The sequence below is a fragment of the Pavona decussata genome, unplaced genomic scaffold (assembly GCF_977016875.1).
Source record: "Pavona decussata unplaced genomic scaffold, jaPavDecu1.1 SCAFFOLD_193, whole genome shotgun sequence".
Lineage (NCBI taxonomy): Eukaryota > Metazoa > Cnidaria > Anthozoa > Scleractinia > Agariciidae > Pavona > Pavona decussata.
In genome coordinates, this window is record NW_028145602.1 from 234,577 (window position 1) to 255,164 (window position 20,588).

The 20,588-nt window shown below is 39.4% G+C and overlaps 2 protein-coding genes across 6 annotated transcripts in view; one reads left to right on the forward strand and one right to left on the reverse strand.

The window, feature by feature from the left end:
- Positions 1–263: 263 nt before the first annotated feature.
- LOC146461853 (ubiquitin carboxyl-terminal hydrolase isozyme L5-like) lies at positions 264–9,080 on the reverse strand. Its single transcript, XM_085086216.1, has 12 exons — positions 8,987–9,080; positions 7,479–7,542; positions 7,298–7,403; positions 6,772–6,897; positions 6,256–6,317; positions 5,676–5,806; positions 4,381–4,444; positions 2,801–2,915; positions 2,080–2,112; positions 1,641–1,778; positions 1,008–1,106; positions 264–432 (listed from the first exon to the last, which is right to left on the reverse strand). The coding sequence occupies exons 1-12, from the start codon at positions 9,060–9,062 to the stop codon at positions 388–390; spliced, it is 1,059 nt and encodes a 352-aa protein (XP_084942342.1). The 5' UTR covers positions 9,063–9,080; the 3' UTR covers positions 264–387.
- An 80-nt stretch (positions 9,081–9,160) lies between these two features.
- LOC146461854 (uncharacterized) overlaps positions 9,161–20,588 on the forward strand; it is a 30,435-nt gene continuing 19,007 nt past the window's right edge. For 3 of the 5 annotated variants that reach the window (XM_085086227.1, XM_085086229.1, XM_085086230.1), the window contains exons 1-14: positions 9,161–9,403; positions 10,649–12,150; positions 12,447–12,567; positions 12,876–13,349; positions 13,806–13,886; positions 13,988–14,074; positions 15,071–15,157; positions 15,685–15,756; positions 16,061–16,142; positions 16,323–16,385; positions 17,352–17,440; positions 18,344–18,427; positions 18,880–18,948; positions 20,385–20,452. In XM_085086227.1, the coding sequence (XP_084942353.1) occupies positions 9,329–9,403; positions 10,649–12,150; positions 12,447–12,567; positions 12,876–13,349; positions 13,806–13,886; positions 13,988–14,074; positions 15,071–15,157; positions 15,685–15,756; positions 16,061–16,142; positions 16,323–16,385; positions 17,352–17,440; positions 18,344–18,427; positions 18,880–18,948; positions 20,385–20,452 (2,954 nt within the window). In that variant the 5' untranslated portion in view covers positions 9,161–9,328. The remainder of the gene's footprint in view (positions 9,404–10,648; positions 12,151–12,446; positions 12,568–12,875; positions 13,350–13,805; positions 13,887–13,987; positions 14,075–15,070; positions 15,158–15,684; positions 15,757–16,060; positions 16,143–16,322; positions 16,386–17,351; positions 17,441–18,343; positions 18,428–18,879; positions 18,949–20,384; positions 20,453–20,588) is intronic. The other 2 variants (XM_085086228.1, XM_085086231.1) reach the window with 1 other exon arrangement.

A 20,588-nucleotide genomic window follows, 5' to 3' on the forward strand; every position in this document is an offset into this window, starting at 1 on the left:
CCATTCCATAACAGTAGCTCATTACATCCTGTGTGCAATAGACCTTTATCACACGGCGGCCATGTTGATTCTCAGGAGAATGAAAAGCTTTGTTTTCGCACGGCAAGCCTCGCACTGAATTCGCGTCTGGCCAAGGCTTGCCGTGCGAAAACAAAGCTTTTTATTCCCACGAGACTTAACATGGCCGCCGAGTGATGAGGGTCTATTGACGTAATGCTTAGACCCAACGGGTGGTACCTGACACAGAGAAAAACTAGTGAATGTAAAACATGAACAGAAAATTTTATTTCATTTTTACATTGCAACTGTACAGGTATTAATGCAAATGAAATTCACAAAAGTCGGTCAAGAATATATTTTTTGTTGAGCGCAGCTGAAGAATTCTATTCATTTGGCTTGTTCTGCTTTTTTGGCTTGTACTTCTTCTTTTGCCTGAAAATAAATAAATTAGTAATAAGTTGAAAGTGAAAAAATAAGTACAAAGACAGGCCAGGTATGCGATACAAAGCAAACGAAAAAATCCGCTTTTCTATCGATCGGTGGTTATTTTTTATGGAAAGCTGTCAAACGTGTCCCATAAAATTACAAAAGATTTACAATTTTTCTCTCAAAATAATTGAAAATTGAGTCTGTAGAGGAAATATTTCAGTACTTTCGAGGTTAAGAAGTAAGAAAATCTGCAAGTTTTCCTTTCTGCACTTCTTTCCCTAGCCTGATTCTCAGACCGGCGGTCCAGGTCGCTCGCGAGTGTGTAGCCGCGAGCGACCTGGACCGTCTGAGAATCAGGCTATTAATTCCCTGGCCCAGGTAAAAGCCGATGAAACTATCCCCCGTACCCTATACCTGGAAAGAATTGTCACATTGCATGAGCGATTGAAAATAATGCACGAAAGATAGGTACTCCAATGAAATATGTAATTGCATTTTAAGATTACTTCACAATACGAGCCTGCTGATTCAACACCTCTTCCATTTTTTATGCTAAGGTTTAAAGTAGATCTACCTACTTTTTCCACAAGCGGTACCAAATTTCCTTGTTTGGCCAAAACTTTTAAAAGTTCCATGATCAAGGGCAGGTAGTTGTGTTTTCTTCTGATGTTTTCAACCTGCATAAAAGGAAAATTATATAAAATTGTGTCACTAACAGCAATATTTGAAGCAACCATGTTTCTGTTTATTGAAAATACACGTAAAAGAGAAGAAAAGAATTGTAGTAAAAAAAACCCACACAAGTTGGAGACCGAGAGATTTTTGTGTAAAGTTGCCGTTACACGTTCAAACTTGAAGCTTAACTTGTGTGCAACGGCGCTGCGAAACCAGTTTCACGAACTGGTGTTACACGGTGAAACTCTTGTTTTTTCACCACTGCGAGCCGTTGCAGAAGTAGAAAGCGGTTCTACTTTTCGTGCCGAAACTTGTCTCGCAGCGGAAGTTCGAAAAAGTTTCACGAAACTGACCATGTTACACGGTGCATGCAACGCCTGCTGAAACTTGTTTCCTACGCCCTTGACACAAGTTTCAGCTAAATGTTTCAACGTGTAACGGTGGCTTTTTAAGTAGTATTGTGTTGCTGATGCTGTTGTGTCTTTCTTAGCCGTATAAATGTTTAAAAACAAACAAGTTAAAAAGGAAGGACCTACCTTGTATCGCAGCATTTTATCGTCTTCCGTTACGATAAGTGTCTGCAATCTTGAAATCTCACCGTCAATGTTCTTTATAATAGCTTGTAATTCGCTCACTGAAGAAGCCATTTGATCTGTCTCCATTGCCTCTCCTCCCTAACAATAAAACAAAATTGGAACATCTGAGCGAACTAGTTGTGAGTCAACAAGGCTCCATGTGTATCTTGAAGCAGATTTGTCTCCGTCTTGGGTAGCAACAGGAAAAGTCATTCGGAATCACACGTCCACTGTATTCTAACTGTGTCTTTGCATTTATGTAAATTGTTAAATCCTTCAATTGTTTTACACCATGCCATAACGCTGTACAAAGGTAGAAAAGTTCTTCTTACATTTTATCAAGGGCTACTTTTAAAGACCATCTTTTTTTTTAATAAAGAAGATGATCACAATTCCTCACCTCTGTTGACGTTTGACTCTTTAATTCCTCTACCTACAAAAACACAACAAAACGGACTTAAAACATTAACCTGGGAACTTACGAAAAAGTAGAAGAAAACTGCGGTGACAATAAACTTAACAGTAATGTTCTCAATCCTGCATTAAAATTGATCAAAGTGGCATTAAGACATCGGATCCAATATTTTCTCTCCATACAGCCACTCCGACCAACCCAGATTGTAACCATTTTCAACCAGGAAAAATAAGCTTTTTTCTGATTCAGACCAAGATCGTTTTATAATCCACCTTGGTTTTACGGTAACGACAGTAAACAGAACGGGTCGTGGGTTTGAATCTCTGGTTCCTCCCGCTCTAAATACCATCCGACTTCCAACTATTTAGATGCTTTTTGCTAACCAATCACAGAGCGCAGTAGGGCAAAACCAAAGCAAACGACTTCTCCAACTTCACCTACAGTTGTACTTCAATTAGGAAGATCGTTTTATAATCCACCTTGGTTTTACGGTAACGACAGTAAACAGAACGGGTCGTGGGTTTGAATCTCTGGTTCCTCCCGCTCTAAATACCATCCGACTTCCAACTATTTAGATGCTTTTTGCTAACCAATCACAGAGCGCAGTAGGGCAAAACCAAAGCAAACGACTTCTCCAACTTCACCTACAGTTGTACTTCAATTAGGAAGTAGACAGACTTTGCATAAAATGATAAGCTTCGCATACCTTGTCCAAAATCTGTGTTTTTCTCTGGTTTAGTCGGTCAATGTCCTTGAGGTGAATTGCCTTCCTTGATGAAACTATTGCCATCAGATTAAAATGAATTTCCTCTGCCGAGTATCTGAGAATCAAAAAACCACAACAGGTTCAGTGACAATTTATTACTGAGCGCTTTTCATCTGTCAGAACTGGCCAGCCAGTCTGTAATTCTAACGCGTCACTTTAAAGCGATGGTGCTGCAAAATCTTGAAAAATAACCACTCCGAAACTGGTACATTTTATTTTGAAGAAATTCGAAGGACTAGGAAAAAACTTATCTTTCAAATCGGTACAGTTCCATTTACGAATTGACATGTATGGCCGGCCAGTTGTGACAAATGGAAAGCACCCGAAGTAGAGCATCTAGTTGGTGTCATGGGTTTATTCATGTCTTTGTTGCATGTGTTTGACAATCTAAAAACAATAGCTTACTAAATAGTTTTCTTTACATGTGCTTTCAATATTTCATGTGCTAGAGAGAGAGGTTCAGGTAATTGTTTTTTCTCCTCATAATTGTTTTCATGACTAAAAAAGTTTAACACCTGCATCTCTTACAATGAAGCTTGGGTGGATGGATCATCAGGGGCTTCCACTTTTGGCAGCCAGCCCCTTGATAGAATACCGCCCTCCTGGCTGGAAAATCTACCCCCATGGAAGGGAACCAGGCACCCGTCACCCTGACAAGTCAGCAAAAGAAGATAGGAAGGGAGGGAGGGAGAGGAGAAGGGAAGGGGAAACATACTGGCTGAAACACGCTCAACACAAGATGACTGGTAATTCCCCGCTTGGATTAATCAACACAATGGGCTTTCTTTGGAAAATCAGCCTGTGTAAACACTATACATGTCTCCTGACCGCATGAACACAAGATCCTCTTTGTTGTTAACTACGTTAAATTGCATTAACTGTATAAAAGCTTTGTAGGAATTTTCTTTCACTGATTTCCGTTTGCAAGACATTTCTTTACTTTCTCTTGCTGTGCATGATATCTTCCTCCAATACAATAGCTAATGACAGGAGTTTTATTTACCCACCCCTCTCCCCAAAATAAAAAAGTCCATCACTGCATCAAATTTAAGGCTGTCCCTTCTTGCTCATCCTCGGAGACCCAGGGGTAGTCAGCTGAGGGCAAAAATGGCACAACAAAAGTTATCAAGAACGCTCGTTCTTGAAAACTTTCAACTTCCCACTTTCGCCCCTGACTGACTGCCCCTGGGTCTCTGAGGATGCTTCTTACACAGATCAGACTCATTTTTGTGTTAAGCCCATAAAATGTAAAAAAAAAATAAAGGTTTTCTGTCTTTTTTCTGTGTCTGATGGTCATGGGAAAATTTTCAGGTGTTATAGGCAGCATTTTATGACATGTTCTTTGCTTCCCTTCTTTGTTTTAGCTCACAAAGATAAGATATTTTTTACTATTAAAAATGAAGGCTAAAGTAGAAAAACATGCGGAAATCAATCTTTGAAGAATAAAATAAACTGCACTACTTTAAAAAATACTGTGACTTTTTCAAGTGAATAGCAAATCAACAAATGTGTGTACATACTTCTGCATTCTTGTTTCTATGATGGGCTTGCAAACAGTGAGCCAGTTTTCAGGAGTACAGGGTCCTGGAGAGATAGTTACATGTATTATAAACATAGTGTATAAATGTCTTACCATATAAACTGGCTGCTAAGCTTTTCTCTACAGTTGTACAGAAAAATGAACAAAATAATTGGTGACTGGTAGGTTAGGAAAAGTTGGACATAGGCCACAAGTGGCCTGCATACAGCTGTAGCTGGTTACTTGTTTCTGTGCAAGAATCAACGAGAGCTGTAAGAGTAATACCTCTCCCCCCACCCCCAGATGGATCCTATTTTTGTTCGATAGACCTTAACAGTTTGACAATATTCATTTACACACCTTAGCACTTGGCAAAAGAACAATAATTTACTGTGCAGTTAAGTTCTTGACTTAGAAAACAACAATGAATGATGCAGAGACTGACCTGACAATTGATGCCTTTAGTCATAGCTGCTCATTAAGGGCCATAACCCATAGCACCTATTACAGCTGAACACACTTGGTGGCACCTTACGTGTAGCCTTGACTGTTGTTTGTTCATTTTACCCAGCAACATGTCTGTTACAAGTGTTGGAAAAATTGAAGAACAGCTCCCCCATAAACCTGTCGGCCAACTGTCAGTAAACAGTTGGTCGACAAACAGCCAACAGTTGGCCAACAAACTGCCAACAGTTGCCCGACAAATAGCCGACGGATCAAGGCTGTTGGAACACTTTTACCCAAAATGTGTTTAACGGAAATAACGCAAAAAAAATATTACAGTTGAATGAATAGACTAGAAACAAGGTAAGACAATCATTACTTGGTTTGTTTAATATTCAATTCCTTCATTTTACCTTGTCGGTAATCTGTTGGTAAACTGACTGCCAACAGTTTACCAACAGTCAGCCGACAGATTTGAGAGAGAGCTGTTCTTAAATTTTACCCAGGCGTGAAGCCCAATGAAACGTGCAGCTCAAAACATAAGGAATGCCCTTGGGAAAGGTTTAAAATATAATAGAACAGTTTATTTGAGTTCTACATGTGGCATGTAGGTGTTCCATATCAAGGTTTTAGCCAGAAGGGTGCCCAGAAATCCTGTACATCCCCAATGTTTAGAAAAAAATCATTTAAAATTCACTTATTATACTCTTCCAAATTTCAAGAAATTTACCAGAAACATGCCCTTGGATGCTCAATTTCATTTTCCGGCTAAAAAGCCTGTTTCACATCTGTGCTTCTATCCAGTGCTACGACTAAAAAATTGTTTTTACTACACAAGAGGCTTTTAAATACCAAGATCAATAGGTCCATCTCTTAAGCCATCCAGTTCATACAGTTTGCCATGCATTGGAACGTACGCTACAAAGTGATACACATTTTCATCCTTCTGTGGGAGTTTGGCATCAAATTCAAACATCTGTTGCCTGGAAACCAGAGAAAAGTTTTAAACCAATAGGCACACTAAGGCCAGTTATTACATTGTGCATCTCAAGTTCACATTAACCCTTTAACCCCTAATATCATATCAAAGAACAAATTCTCCTATCTTGTCCCCATACTTTTCTTATAAAAGTACTGTGGAGAAGTCATTAAAATATCAAGAAAATTCACCTTGGGTGATCATGCCCTTAATTCTAGTTGACCTCAGGGGTTGAACAAGCATTGATATTACAACGAGAAATTTGATGCTGATCACTGCTAGGGCTTAAAACCTTATGTTAATGCTAAAATCAGAGAATGATCAAAAATTAAAGTCAAATTTACTGTAAAATATGCTTGCCTAAAATATTCTTGTAAACTACACTTATGCCAATCCATAGAAGTTTATTAAAGCTGATTCCTTTCAACAATATTAAAGTTATAACTGACAAACCTGGCAAAGCCATTGTGTACTTTCCTAATGACATCCGAGTTACTGAGGCTTAGGCCCTTTAACTGTTGACAAGAATAATATACACAATATTTAATTTCAAACTGTTGAGTAATGATTGTCCACTTTTTTGCTTAGAAGGGTGCCTGATGCCTAGCAATGGGTGCTTTTGCTAAAGGCAAAATGGATGAAGTTGAGCATGAAGCAACTAGGAGTATTGCTACTCCATCCTGGATAAGATGATAGTCCATCACAGGGTTACCCCTAGCAGTATGTTGCTCATACCCATTTGTACAGAGACAATGTGGAGCAAATTTTCTTGTCTAAGGAAACAACATCACGATGCAGAGAGAAACCTAATGTCGAACCACCAAGCCAACATTATCTTCTGATTGAAAGCCTCATAGAAATTTTGGTTTGCTAACTATTACAAAACTGTAACACCAGGGGAGGGTAGAGGGTAAATATGTGATTCAATGATGGCATGAACAAAAACTCCCAAACAGAAACCAAACTTACTGAAGCATCAAATGTGGCTGAAAACTCTTTAAAGCTTGACAACGTGTGTCCAAGGTCCATATCTGGATGATTGCAGTTCAGAAGCACACTGAGAATTGCCTGAGTTGCACAGGCATTTGTAATCACCTGAAAGAGTTCAGAAAAAAAAATTTGTCCATACTTTCAAATTCCATGCGAATGATAACTTCCAAGACTTGAAGTACCTTAGGAGTCTTGGAATCATAACATTATTCCAGTCAACTGCCGTAGACATGGTCTCCTATCTCAAACACCAACTACTGGTATTTCAAACCAATAACAATAATAATTATTATTATCCATCTCCCATCATGTAGAAATCATTTCCCTTATATGCTGTTTACAGTAGCTTACTACTGGCTATCTTGAACTCCTGCTTTCTCAAACAATTGAAGGGCTTGCTGCAAAATGGGGGGAACATCAGTTTTTTTTGGCCAAGTAGTTGAAAAGCTACCCCCAAACTACCCAACGGAGTGGAGCAAAATTCATTGAGCCCATTTACACTAACCTGCTTTGCAAAAAATATTCCCAGTGATCTGCTTTCATGTACAATGGGACCAGCGGGTTCTTCTCCTGGCTTCCATTTGAAGAGAAATATCAGGCCGTGGACAGGTCTGGGGATAGCAAAAGATTAAAACAAGCAAAGATGACAAAAAAGTAAAAGTTAAAACAAGAGTAACACTATGTACCTTAAATCCTCCAAAGATGCCTCATCAAGGCTGTAGATTTCCTCAACTTGAACACCAGCACATCCTATGAAAAGAAGAAAAGAAGAAGAGAATGAACATTCCAGACTTGAAACCTTAGCTTACAAAACACATCCTTGATCACAAACATTATCTTAAAAAGTTCAGCTCTGCATTGTGCATCAATAGTGTCTGCATTTTTCACTTTGCAAATATTGTCTTAAATATTCAAAATTGTTCAGAACCACACAGCGAAGGTAAAAGCCCCTTTTCCCTGGAGTAACTATCTTATATACGTCTATAGGTACTTACGGCATGGTGAAATTGCATTTTTTTTACTGTTGAGGGCTGTAGGCTTCATGTTAACATTTTAATGTGTACACTACAGTTTTCTTTTTAGACATTACCTAAAAATGTCAGATGTAATCATGGATGTCAGGATAAGCTCAACAAGCAATCTTTGATACTCATATGTGGTTACAGGTAATGAAATGGTAGAACCAAAATCATCTATGAAAAAATGTCAAGCATACTTACAGATACAAGGATAATTATAGTTTACCACTAAATCTTTTGGTTTAAATTGATAATGTGACATGATAGTGTCCACCCACAGAGAGACACTATCAGTGCATAGTATCCACCTGGCGAAAACGCCCAGATGGATAATACTAATCTGCATAAAAAAAAACCCATTAATCCTTCAAATTTATTAACAAACAGGTTGCTTTCATTGTATTTTTATCCTATGCAGTGTTTATTCATCTTTTTCATTTGAACCTTTCACCTTAAAGGTCAAATTGGTGACCTGTAAATTTGAAATGACAGTCTCTGTGGCCGTTGTGTGGAAGAAAATTGAGTGGTGAACAAAAAAAACAATAGTGTTTCTGTCTCAGGACTATTGGCTGATAGTTGCTCCTTGGAAATTTGATTTTCTTAAAAGATAACATGCAAGCCCTTGGTTTTAAAAACATCAAATTTCTGTGGAACAGTCCTGAAACAGAAACACTCCATTGTCACCCCTTTGACAATCACGTGTTTAAAAAAAAAAATCCTTAAGTAATGGAATACGGTATTGGAAAATTCCTAGTAATGAAATGGAATCTTAACAACGCCAAGGCTTCTCCCTGGAATGCCACAATATTCTTAAGATTTTTCACTGTTCGACGGCTAATAATATTAGTTGCGTGCGCAAGCGCCGAAACCATAAAAACCATTCATTTTCGACTACCGTAACAGACGCCAGAGCCGTTTGAAAACACGACATACCTTTTGCCCATAGGCACTTTGAACATCTAAAGAACCGGACGAAATAGTATGAAACATTTTCAGCATCAAAATTTCAAAGGGCAGCGAAATGACAGGTCATCTCATATTTTTTGTCGCCAATGCGTCAAATGTCATAATATGAGGAAGCGCTCAAGACTTATTTGAACTTCCTCGGTGTGCAGTGCAATTAACTTAAAATTGAAGATTTTACCGACAAAGTTTTCTAAAATTAAGCTACGTACCAAAACCACGGATCAATTCAGTGAAAACACCGGGATCGCTCTCAATCAAACACCATTCGCCTGCTCCGGCCGCCATCTTGGAATTTTACCCAGAAGTCTCTTCGTCTCTTTTGAAAGGAAGAGTTGTTTCCAGTCTTCTAGGAAAATACACCACGGAGCCTGGAACTAGAAACAATTTTGAAAAATCAAGATGGCGAATTCTTATTGAACAGACATAAAATAGTTTGCCCATCATTGCTCAACATGGAGCAAAAATATTTTATCTTGTGGACCCTGGAAAGTCTTATTTATACGTATAATTATGCGTAAGATATAGAATTTCTTGAGGAGAGAAAATCAGCAATGTGGGGATCTCCTTATTTTTCGCCGATCACGTCACCTGCTGCAGCGGCTGTAGGCAGTGGTTTCCCGCCTCGGGTAAGCTTAACTCAAATACTGTTACAAACTGTTCAGCCTTAATAGATTTGATACTTAAGCTTGCGGCTGTTGAGATGATGACTACATTCGTTCAAATTACTAATCAATGAAATGTAAGAATAACTTCAGACATTGGGTACTGTTGCTGACTATTATATTTTGCTGAGTGGTGAAGTTAGTTCTGTTGGTCAGAGTTAAAAAAGAAAAGTTGCTGCTAAAGTGTGGGTGGTATTTGTTACTTGTTTTCTGTTGGACTTGATAGAGGGAAGGGGCTAGCAATGTTTTTGTAAGAAAAAATTCCCAGTCTTGGTTTTGCAACTCAAGCAGTTAAAGGGTTTTGTGCAAAGACGCGAATGTGACTTTTTTGCCTTTAAATTGAAATAATTTCAATCCAAAAGTAAAAAAAAAGTAGTTAGAGATACAGCTACACATGCTTAACTGATTTCTTTTGTTCACAACTATCAATGCTTTGCTTGACTTGGTTTAGTCTCACATACAAAGAAAATCAGTTGAGCATCGGTATCTCCTTGTATAGGTTGCCTCTATGTGTTTTAGAAAAATTAAAAGTTATATTTTGTTGTTCATTCAGCGTACAAAGAAAGTAGTCTCTGATAGCCTGCCGCTAGTGGATTTTGGTATCGGGCTAGTGAATTTTGTTCACGGGCATGTGAAGTTATTGAGGAATTCAAATGACAGAAGAACTGTGTGATCAATCCAGCGCATCAAAATGTTTTTGGGGCTGGTTGAAATGACTTTTGGGCGTGTACATGCTAGCTACAGGTTGCCCGAATGGCAAGCCGTAAAACTGACTTTCTTTGCACCCTAAGTTTAACATTTTGCTCAAAAACACGGCTAATTTTCTCACACCACAACCAGTCAAAGTAGGGCCCATTTGGAGCAATTTTGATTTTATGGCAGAAAAGTCATGCCTCTTTTACACAAAACTGTGCAATATTTTATTATTTGTAGCAGTTTTCTGTCGGCAGACTAAAGTTTATCTGATTTTGGAAGTCTGGGCTGTTGCTATTTTGATATTGAAACTCAACATTTAAGTGATAAAAGTGAGCTCATAATTATGCAAAAACTCTTATTACCTTTAAATTTTAAAAATATTTTAGTGTTACCAGTTAAAATCAGTGTGTATGCCATTTTGTAGTGATTGTTTTAAGAAATAGCATTTATTAATATTGATTTACATTAATTTACCCCCATCAGTTACATATTATTGTTATATTGTATCTGTAGGCAAATCAGCCACAACCTCCTCCAGGAGTTCAGCAACAGATTCCTCAAGCAACCCCAATGCAATTTCCAATAGCCAGGCCAGAAGGGGTGCCATCATTTACACCTTTCGGATCTCCTCCCACATTCCCCAGTCCATTTAACCCACGGCCAGTTTCTCAGAGTTCACAGATGACACCACCTACCAATCAGCTTGCAAACAGATCGCCAATACCATCTCCACGACAACAGTCTCTGCCTTTCAGCAGCCCATTGTATCAAGTTAGAAATTCTCAACCTTCACCTGTATCGACACCCCAACAGTCATTTATGCCATCTACTGCGTCTTTCCCTGGAGTAGCAGTGACATCTCCTCAAAAACCATCAATGCCATCTGCTTTCCCTTCCCCCAGAGGGGTTACAACACCACCACACCGGCCAATTATACCATCCACTATGCCATCTCCTTCAGGGGCGCTATCCTCGCCACAGAGGCCATTTATGCAGTTTACTGTGCCTTCCCCTGGAGGGGTTCTAACGCGACCTCAGCCACCGTGTACACCCTTGACTGTACCTACTCCTGGCGCAGTTCCATCTCCACTCCCAACCCAAAGGCCATTTGTATCTCCAACTGCACCATCTCCTGCAGGGATTCCATCAACACCGCAAAGACAAATTTCACCTTTCACTGTGCCATCCCCTACTGGGAGTGTTTTCTCTCCACCCCCATCCCCAAGACCATTTGTATCAGCTACTGTGCCTTCCCCTGGTGGGGTTCTATCTCCACCCCCACCCCAAAGGCCATTTATATCCTCTGCGTTAACTCCTCCTGGAGGTTTTCTAGTACCAACTCAGCAGTCATTTATAGCCCCTACTGTTCCCTCTCCAAGAAGAGTCTTATCACCTCCCCGACAACCATTTGTATCAGCTACCTGTCCTTCACCAAGAGGAATGGCAACCCCAGCAAAGCCTCCTTCTCCCTTTAACAGCCCATCAATTGGAGGATTCCCATCACCTCAGCGACCATTGATACCAACCACTCTGCCATCTCCAAGAGGAATTACTTCCCCAGCACAGCAGACTTTACCTTTCAACGGTCCATCATGGCGAAATCCTCAGACATCTGTCCCTGGTTTAAACCAGAGACCTACTGCTATGCCTTCTAGTGTACCTTCTCCAAGGGGCATCCCTCCCCAATTTCAGCAGTTTTCTCCCTTCAACAGCCCACAGTTACCCCCAAGAAGTCCTCAACCTTCTGGCCTTGGCTTAAATCAAGGATCTATTGCTGCAGCTTTGGACAGACACATAATAGAGAAACAGATGAGGAATGCAGCAAGTGGAGGCTTCAAGCAGATGCCGGTTGCCACGTCTGGTCAGGGTACAAATTTACGTCCACCCCCTGCTCATCAGCGCTTCAGCCCCATTAGTCAGCCAGCACAACGGAGATCAACAAGTTCATCTCATCCACACGCAAGGACAGGTTTTTATAGAGATGGTGAAAGAGGTAGAGGGCAAGGAATCAGGAGGTCAGTGAATGACATTAACTTCACTAAAAAGTCTTTTATACATATCATTGTAGGAATGTAATATTGAATGATCCTTAGAGGATTTGGCAAGCCAGGCTCTGATTACCTTTAATGACAATGACATAGGTTTTATTTAGTGGGGTATCCCTGACAGCCAGCCAGAATTCAGTGGGACCTACAAACAGAGTGTTAGAAATAAATATTGGTTTCAGTTCAAACTATCAAGTATGAAATAGGTTAAAAGTATGATAATGCTATACTAACTTATTCTCATTATTACTCATTCTCGTTATTAGGAACTACAGCAACAGAAGTCCAAGAATTTCCCGCTGTTTCTCTCCCCCTCCCCCTGACATTGCACGAGTGATGAAGTACATGATCTCAGAGGAGTATTACACCAAGAAACAGAATGACCAGGTATTTATAAATTTCTTGAATATCTATTATCTATTTTTCCAAGGGTTGTTATTATTATCAGGTTTGTGAACATGCATTATCCCCATATTGTGTAATAATTTGAATGGGATGCTTCCCTCTGTAGCATACTTCTCCAGTGGTGTACATCAAAGGGTATACAAATATATTCATATATTTGACAATGAAAGCTATTGAGCAGCATTCTCCTCACAACATATACATGACCGTGTTCCTGTCTTTTATATTATATTTTAGCGGTCTCAGGTAACAAAGAAAAATTGTTTGTTCTCTTGCTTTTTTGACTTTAGGTTGATAATTGTGATGTAGAAGGGACAGATAAACTCACTGAACTACACAACAGATTTGAGAAGGAGATATTAAACATGGCATCCCTGGAACAAGATGATAGTGATGATGAAAGTATCAGCAGTGGGATTGTTCACGAGAAAGATCGGGATAACAGTGACATGGAATCACTGAGTGAAAGCGATGTTAATGAGAGCCAAGTGAAGTCAAGGCTACGACTCTTTCCAAGTGATGACGAAGAAAACAGTGATGAAGACAGCAGTGAAATTGAAAGTCATGCTTTGAGTGACAGCACCTCTGATAGTGATAATGATGATGATGACAGTATTGCAGGTGGAGGCCTTAGTGATGATGATGACGATAATGCAGGATGTGAGCATGAGCACAAGGATGCTGGCGTTACAGAGATAAGGAAAAGAAAGATAGAAGATCCCTGTCGACTTCATCCTGAACTTTGGTTTAATGAAGCAGGAGAGGTATGCCTCAATTAAAATACATATCACTTGAAGATTTCCCAGGGAAAATTTTGGCAGGAGTACCTGCCCCTGGGTAACTCCCTGAGTTTTGTCGTTTGGACCCATTCAATATACACCTGACAATGTGGAGACTGAGAAAGTTTCTTGTCTCAGGAAACAAATAGACACTGTTGAATCAAACCAGCTACCTTCTGATATTCCAACTGTAAGTCCAACTGAAAGTCTGCATGCCAAAGCACCAGCAAAAATTATCAGAAAATTATATTTTAACATCAAACTGGGATTCTTACAGTGCTATGTTAGTCTGGAAAACGTCTTAGCTAGACTTTTCCTAATTGGCGAAAAGGTTTTAGTTTTCTGCTGCTTTATCAAGTTCTTTTAACGTTTGTTTCTTGATTTGAGTTATTTCTCTGGATTGTTACATTTTTGTATCCTGCTAATGTGTCACTTTTACAGACAAACGATGGCCCAGTCTGCAGATGTAGTTCATCTGACAAACAGCAAGGAATCCGCCATGGTGTTTACCCTGGTGAAACAGTATGTGTTTTGTTCGGTGTTAATTCTTGGCTTTAAATTAAGACATCAGTTTATTAAGTCAAACTTAATTAATTTGTCTTTGATGTGCTTGTTGTTATTAGGTAATAACACCATGTGATCCCTTGACAAACAATGCTGACAAGTTGCATCATTACTGGCTGACTGTTACACCGCACACCAATTTTATGGTATGTCACTTTCCTTTCTTCCATTAGTATAAATGTTGGGAAATAGATTTTTTTCCTGATCCTGTAATTTGAAGTTTAGAAAACAAACAAATCTCGATGGTCCCTCTGAACCTCCTTCTCAGGATGTCAGTTTCCTTCGCAGTGACTGTTGTTGAAGACATATCTAGGAAGACTGCTCTTCAGGTGTTCCCCCACGGCTGTTAACGAGGCTCGACTGGTGTTGTTGTGCTCCTTGAGCCTGGTTTCGAAGGTTCTTCTGGTCTTTCTGATGTGTATGTTTGCCTCACAGTCCTCACAGTGAATTTTGTAAACCACCCCGGCACTTTTCACTCACATCTCACTTACTTGAAAAAGATTCTGAAATTGAAAGGAATCAAAAGCTTGTGATGCTTTAAATTTTTGGATCGTGAAAGCTAGTTTTGCTTTCTATAAGTGGTGTTTTTTGTGATATTGCCTAACAACTGTTATGTAGAGTTCTGCAAATTTACTTCAGGCCATTTGGATAGTGCAACTTTGTTGCATGTTACGTGCTGATCACAGGCGTATGATTTGATTTTTTTTAATTAAAAGTAAATCAAACTTACAACTGGGTTTTTATAACTGTCACACATGACACATGATATATTTCATAGGATTTTAATTTGAAGCAACTTTTGAAATCCCATGTGTGGTGTTCTTGCATATAGTCTAATTCTCATGTTAACAATTGGCTTTTACTTAACATGTGCTCTTGCATCAGCCAGCAATGTGAGTTGTCAAGTTGTAGTTTGCTTGTAGCTGAATAATGCTGTTGGATTTCTTGACCTGTTCTAGTCTCAAACTTGTATGGTACGTATGCTAACAACAGAATAACTGACACCATGACAATTTACAGTGTACACTGTATGGTGTAAGGGATTCTTTGGTCCATATTCACAGTACAAGGCTGGCTTCCTCCTAATGCTCTACCTTCATTTTGCCCATTGATCATAAACACAATATTAATCCATTTTGCAGACCTCCAATCCAAGTATAATCCATGCTGAAGGGAAAGATTACACATTTGAGGGTTTCTCCATGTTTTGCCATCACCCTTTGGAGCAAGTGAGTATTTTCAATGTAACATTCCCTAAAAACATTACCTGCTAGTGTTGAGTCATTAGGAATAAACATTTATTGTATACAATTTTGATCTTTTCAAGCCAATTCAGGGCTCAAAAAAAGATCTAGAATTACCATCTTGTTAGTACAGTCTCTTTGTAAGCTAAACTTTTTGGCATCCTAATTAACCAAACTTTCTGAGGTGGTTGCAAGCAGTGTACTGCATCCAGCAGTCTAAAATGGTGCTCAAATGTCTGAGTAGGCAGAAGTGGTGAAGTGGACAGTTAAATCATCCAAATGAAAAACATCACAGAATCCCCCCCCCCCCCCCCCCCGTTCCTCTCATCCAATGTAGTTGTGAAGGTCTGAATTTTGGCAGCAGAAGGGCAATTTTACAAGGAATGATGGGAATGGAGCATACTGTTGACATATGTGCTTTATGGTCTATTCAAAGTGTATCACCAGTTTTGTCTGAGATTGCAGTTTATTACAATAATTTATCAATACTGCTGACATCTCATTTTCTGCAGGTGCCTCTTTGCTCTGTGATTCGATTCAACATTGAATACACTCTTCACGTTATCAGTCAGCCAATGCCAGAGGTGAGGACGTATCAGGAAATAAATTCTCTAATTCACTTTCTCTCACTCATCTGTGTCACCCTCCAGTGGGTCAGTCACAGTCATTTAGGCCACAACAGTATCATGCCAATTTGAATGGTTTTCATTCTCCTTCTGCACCTCTCCCCATGTGAATCTAATCTGCTGGAAATTGTCACTTGTAATAATCAATAAAAAATCGACACTTTTGGCTTATGCACCTATCAACTGATTCTGTGACTCAAGACTGTTTTGGCTCTGTGTTTTCTCCATTGGGTTTTTTACTTCAACTTGCTTTTTATTTCAGAATTTCTGCATCAAGGACCTTGATTTGTTCTCACAGTTTCTTTTCTACAAAGTGCTTGAACTGGCAGACTGGACTGTAAGTGGTATGTAACTATTCTTGGCCCTTTTGTTGCACATGTGAGCTTTGAAACAGGTGATTGGAATTTGCCTGGTAAGCTTTTGTGTTCACTGCACAGAAAGAAAGTTTATTGATAGAAAATAATGCGTTTAATCTAGATACATGTGCAAGATTAAAATCATTTTAATTGATCATTGGTTTACAGGAAATGTCCAAGACTCCTGTCAGCATTACCATTTTATGCCAAGATTTGTTCATAGACGGTCAGGTAAATGTCAGGTTCATGACAGGTTGCCTGGTTATGGCAGGGTGGGGTGGGGGGGGGGGAGTGATGGGAAGGACTATTCCACTCTGTAAGGTAAATGGGTGTTTGTAGCCCTAGTGGGTTTGGGTTTTGAGCTAAAATGGTTGTCATTTTAAGGTTCAAGTCTGAAAATGGCTGGTTGGTTTATGGAGTAAGTCTGAATGGTCAGGTATGCAAATTACAAATTTGGGTGTAAAAATTATTGGTAGCAAAATTCACATATTTTGGCCTGAAAAGACAGAAAGGTTTTCAAGAGGTAAGCTGCATACTAGCCTGGGAGAGCAGTTGCCTTTTCCTGCTTTTGTTTCACCTGCCACTGGAAAAGATCCTTGCTCTCGTGGGCTAGCTGCATACTCCACCACTGAAACATTTTGAGGAAGTTTAGGTACGAGTATCAAATACCACCCATACTTTAGTGGCACCAAGTAACCAGTACATGGACATTATTTGTACAGATGTTTCCTCAAATTGAATTTCAGAGCAATACTTCCTTGAGCTTCTCTATTAATTCAAAGGTCATCTCTATTTACACTAGTAAATACTATTACCCTAGCCCGTTCCAGACTCTTGTTGTATCGCGGGAGACATGAAGGGGCTGGTGAGAGAACGATGGAAAACAAGGGGGACTCTCCCCATTCCCCCCATATTTTTGTTCTTCTCGCCCACTCCTTCGCGTCTGTCGCAGTACACTGAGAGCCTGGAGCAGACTACCATTACCCAACTTGTACCCAGATTTTGAAATTATATTGATTTACTATTAATAAAAGAAGGGCAGTACTGGTTGTAAAATGTCTTTACCTTATAATAATTTATTTAATGAAAATAAAGTCACCCCTTTAAGCTGTGGTAGGTATTATAACCATCATGTGGAGATGTAGTGGTTAGCGCATCAGATTTCACTGAAATGTTCTTTTCCTCATCCTTATCTAGACACAGATGATTCCAAGGCATGCCATGAGCTTCTGCCTATGAGTCAGGTGTTGTCTCATATTTTAAACTCAGCTGAACCTCTTGTAAAGGTAAAAAATTAAGTTGAATGCTTCAACAATGTACAGGGAGAAACCATAGTACATAGTTTACAAAAATACCAAACAGAAATTGTTGTCATTAGTATGTGAATTATGGTCATCTGGGTGAGTGTAGTCCTGAAAAGGACTGTTTGAGGTGACATTGACTGACGTTTCAACAACCTGAGTGAAAGTCATCATCAGAGTCAAGAAATTATTGTGTTGGAAGATTGTTCTGTTCTGTTAATATAGCAGAATGTATTTGGAACACCCTAGCACAACCAAAATCTACAATAGAACTGTTGTTTATCCTCCATAAAGAGCCACTGACTACCCTGCTAGCAGAGCATTTCTTTCTGGCAATTTCTTTTGCATGTACGAAGTCGTTTGCGTCTCTGGTATTTCACGTAGTTGGCTTGGGGACGCTAAACAGATGTTAACAAGCCAACTACGCGAAATACCAGAGACGCGAACGACTCCGTACACTGATGCTAAAAGACTTTCCAGAAAGAAACACTCTGCTAGCAGGGTAGCCATTGACAAGGGCAGTCTCTCCTGGGAGTCTCTCACATGCAATGTCAGCATAAAACACATCAAGGAACCTCTATGCTGACATCATATGTGCTCTGCCCTTCTTTGTAACAAAACTGTAAAGTCTGCCAAAAAATGACAGCACCAGTAGTTTACATGAGTGATTTGCAACTAGCTCATTAAATAACTTCTGAAGAAATTGTTTAAGTGATTTTCGATTTCTGCTTTGTATGTATGTAAAATAGATGTTCTGTTTCAAGCTGATGTGAAGTACCATTGATCATCAAAATTTTTCAGATAATTTGTGATTTCATTTCCATGTCCTGAACGGTTTCACTGATTACATTCATTCATTAACAAATGCTTTTCTTTTCTCTCTGGAAGTTAAGTCATTTTGATCTCAGCAAAGAAAAATGGGAAGAGTACAACAAATCCTGTAGGAACGCCATTGTTATGAACCCTGCAAAGGTGAGGTTAACAGTCATACCTGGTAAAGCCTTAACGCTAAAGGGTGATTTAAGGCCAATTTAGACGGTACAACTTTTGCTTACGACTGTCGCATGCGATTTCTAGAGCGCGCGCTGCTCACATCATGCAAAAAATCGCACACAACTCTCGTGATTTAACATTGCCTATACCTACGATTGTCGTATAGGATTTTAAAACATGTTTAAAATCCTGCGACATTTTTTGTGACGTACACGACAGTCCTAAGCGAGTTGTAGGTTTGATTTATACGAAACAATTCGTGTCGTAGGCCTGTCGTAAGCTTGTCGCGTGCGACAAAGTCGTACCGTGTAAATCGGCCTTTATGCCCCCAAAATTTCCCACTTCATTGTGGACCCAAGCCTTGCTAGACAGCTAGTATGTCTTCAGTTCATTTCTAACGGAAAAGAGTTTTGTCTTTTTTATAACAACAGAAGCCCGCAGCTCTCAGGGTCGATGACCTACAGTTCTGTAAGGACAAAGACAGCTCATGTAAAAGCAAGGTGGGTAGCTGTTTGGTGATTGAGGAGATTATCAGCCCTGTTCCTAGGTGTTCTCTTTCTCCTATTAGTTAGCGCGATCTGTTTTCTTACATTTACGCAATATAATGCTCAGGCAACTCAAATTGGTGCAAAATTTCTTGATGTCACGAAAATGGCTGTTGCCTGCAAGAGCCATGTACCCTGCAAGGAGTGGTTTCTCCACCCTTTCGTAGCGTAGCGTCCGGTGGAGAAACCATGGCTTGCAGGGCATACAGCTAGGCAACAGCCATTTTCATGACATCAAGAAATTCTGCACAAAGTTGAGTGAGTGAGAAAGGAGTGCCTGAGCACCATGTTACGTACCGTAATTATAAAAAAGAGAAAACATGATCACCTCAGAGATTTATTATTGTAATCTAGTGTTGTTTTGATTATGTTACTTTTTCTTTTTTCCCTTTAAATGTTAACAATAATATAAATGCTATTTACGAAAGAGTCGCTTAAAATACCTGTTACAGTCAACCCAGGTCACATGTGAACAGTATTTCCAAGAATGAAATGAACATTCGAATTTCTCTTTGTAATGTCCGACGTGTGAATGGAATGTTGGACATTTTTCTGGAAATCGTTCCGAAAAAGACGCATTAACTGATAAAAAGATTCAAAATACTTGGGAAACAATTGTTATTCTTGAAATCTTCAATTTTGCAATGTAAAGAAAAATTCATAGCTTTATACCGTCAATAAGCTAGGGAAATTTTTTACGGGAACTCTGAAATCTCGTTGGCGATTTTCAAAATTGACGTGTAAATTTAAAAACTCCGTTCAGATTTCAAAAATATCGTTCACGCGTGACCTGGGTTGACTGTAAAAGGATAGACATGGAAATTTGCGGGTTCGAAATTTCACCCGATTTTTGCTCGGTATTGGTGTGGTTTCCCTTTGACCAAAAATTTCGAAAATTCAGGCCTCATGGGGAATCGAATAGAATGGAATTTTCCAGCATAACATTTTGGAATTTTGGGTATACTTAATTCGCGAGGTTTTCCTTACGCTCTGTAAAACCGGAACAACCGGAAAGTTCCTACTCCATCTCGGGTCCATTTCCTCCCACGTAAGTTGACAACCTTGTTCCCAGTGTCTCTCTTCTTCACTTCCCAAGGAGCGAGAGAAGGAGAGGTTGGTAAGTTGATTGCGTTATTTCGGTGTACGTGGAAAACTCGTGAATGAACGGGTTTATATATATTCAAGTCGGTTACGGTTAACTGGAAAATACCGTTTCATTTGGCACCTTAATTTTTGAAACCTCAAACCGGAACGTTTGGCCGAATAGAATGGAAGGCGCTCAATGTTTCGTTATAAGTTTGGGACAACATTAAACAAAGTTAACAAAATTTTACTCAACTTGAATTCCTATCGCAAAGTGCTTACTTAACAGTGTTTGTGTATAATTCTAGCAGGTGTACCCTTATATTGTCCATCACAGTATCAGACCAGTGCAGATGAGTTTTGCGGGAGATCCTAAGTAAGAGCTTCTGTTTTTACACTTCTACCAGCGTTTTAACCGTTGTCGCATGATAGTAATTATATTTAAGGCTGAAGTTCAAAAGAATACAAGCATGCAGTGATCATTTTGGCGAATATTGGCAAGTAATGTTGTT

Bases quoted from the DNA above. Each gene is read 5' to 3' on its own strand.
- LOC146461853 (XM_085086216.1), bottom strand. From the start codon at position 9,062: ATGGCGGCCGGAGCAGGCGAATGGTGTTTGATTGAGAGCGATCCCGGT. The intron at 4,445-5,675 runs GTATTTAAAAGC...CTATCTCTCCAG, and splicing joins AGATGGACCTATTGATCTTG to GACCCTGTACTCCTGAAAAC. The intron at 433-1,007 runs GTAGGTAGATCT...ATTTATTTTCAG, and splicing joins TGGTACCGCTTGTGGAAAAA to GCAAAAGAAGAAGTACAAGC.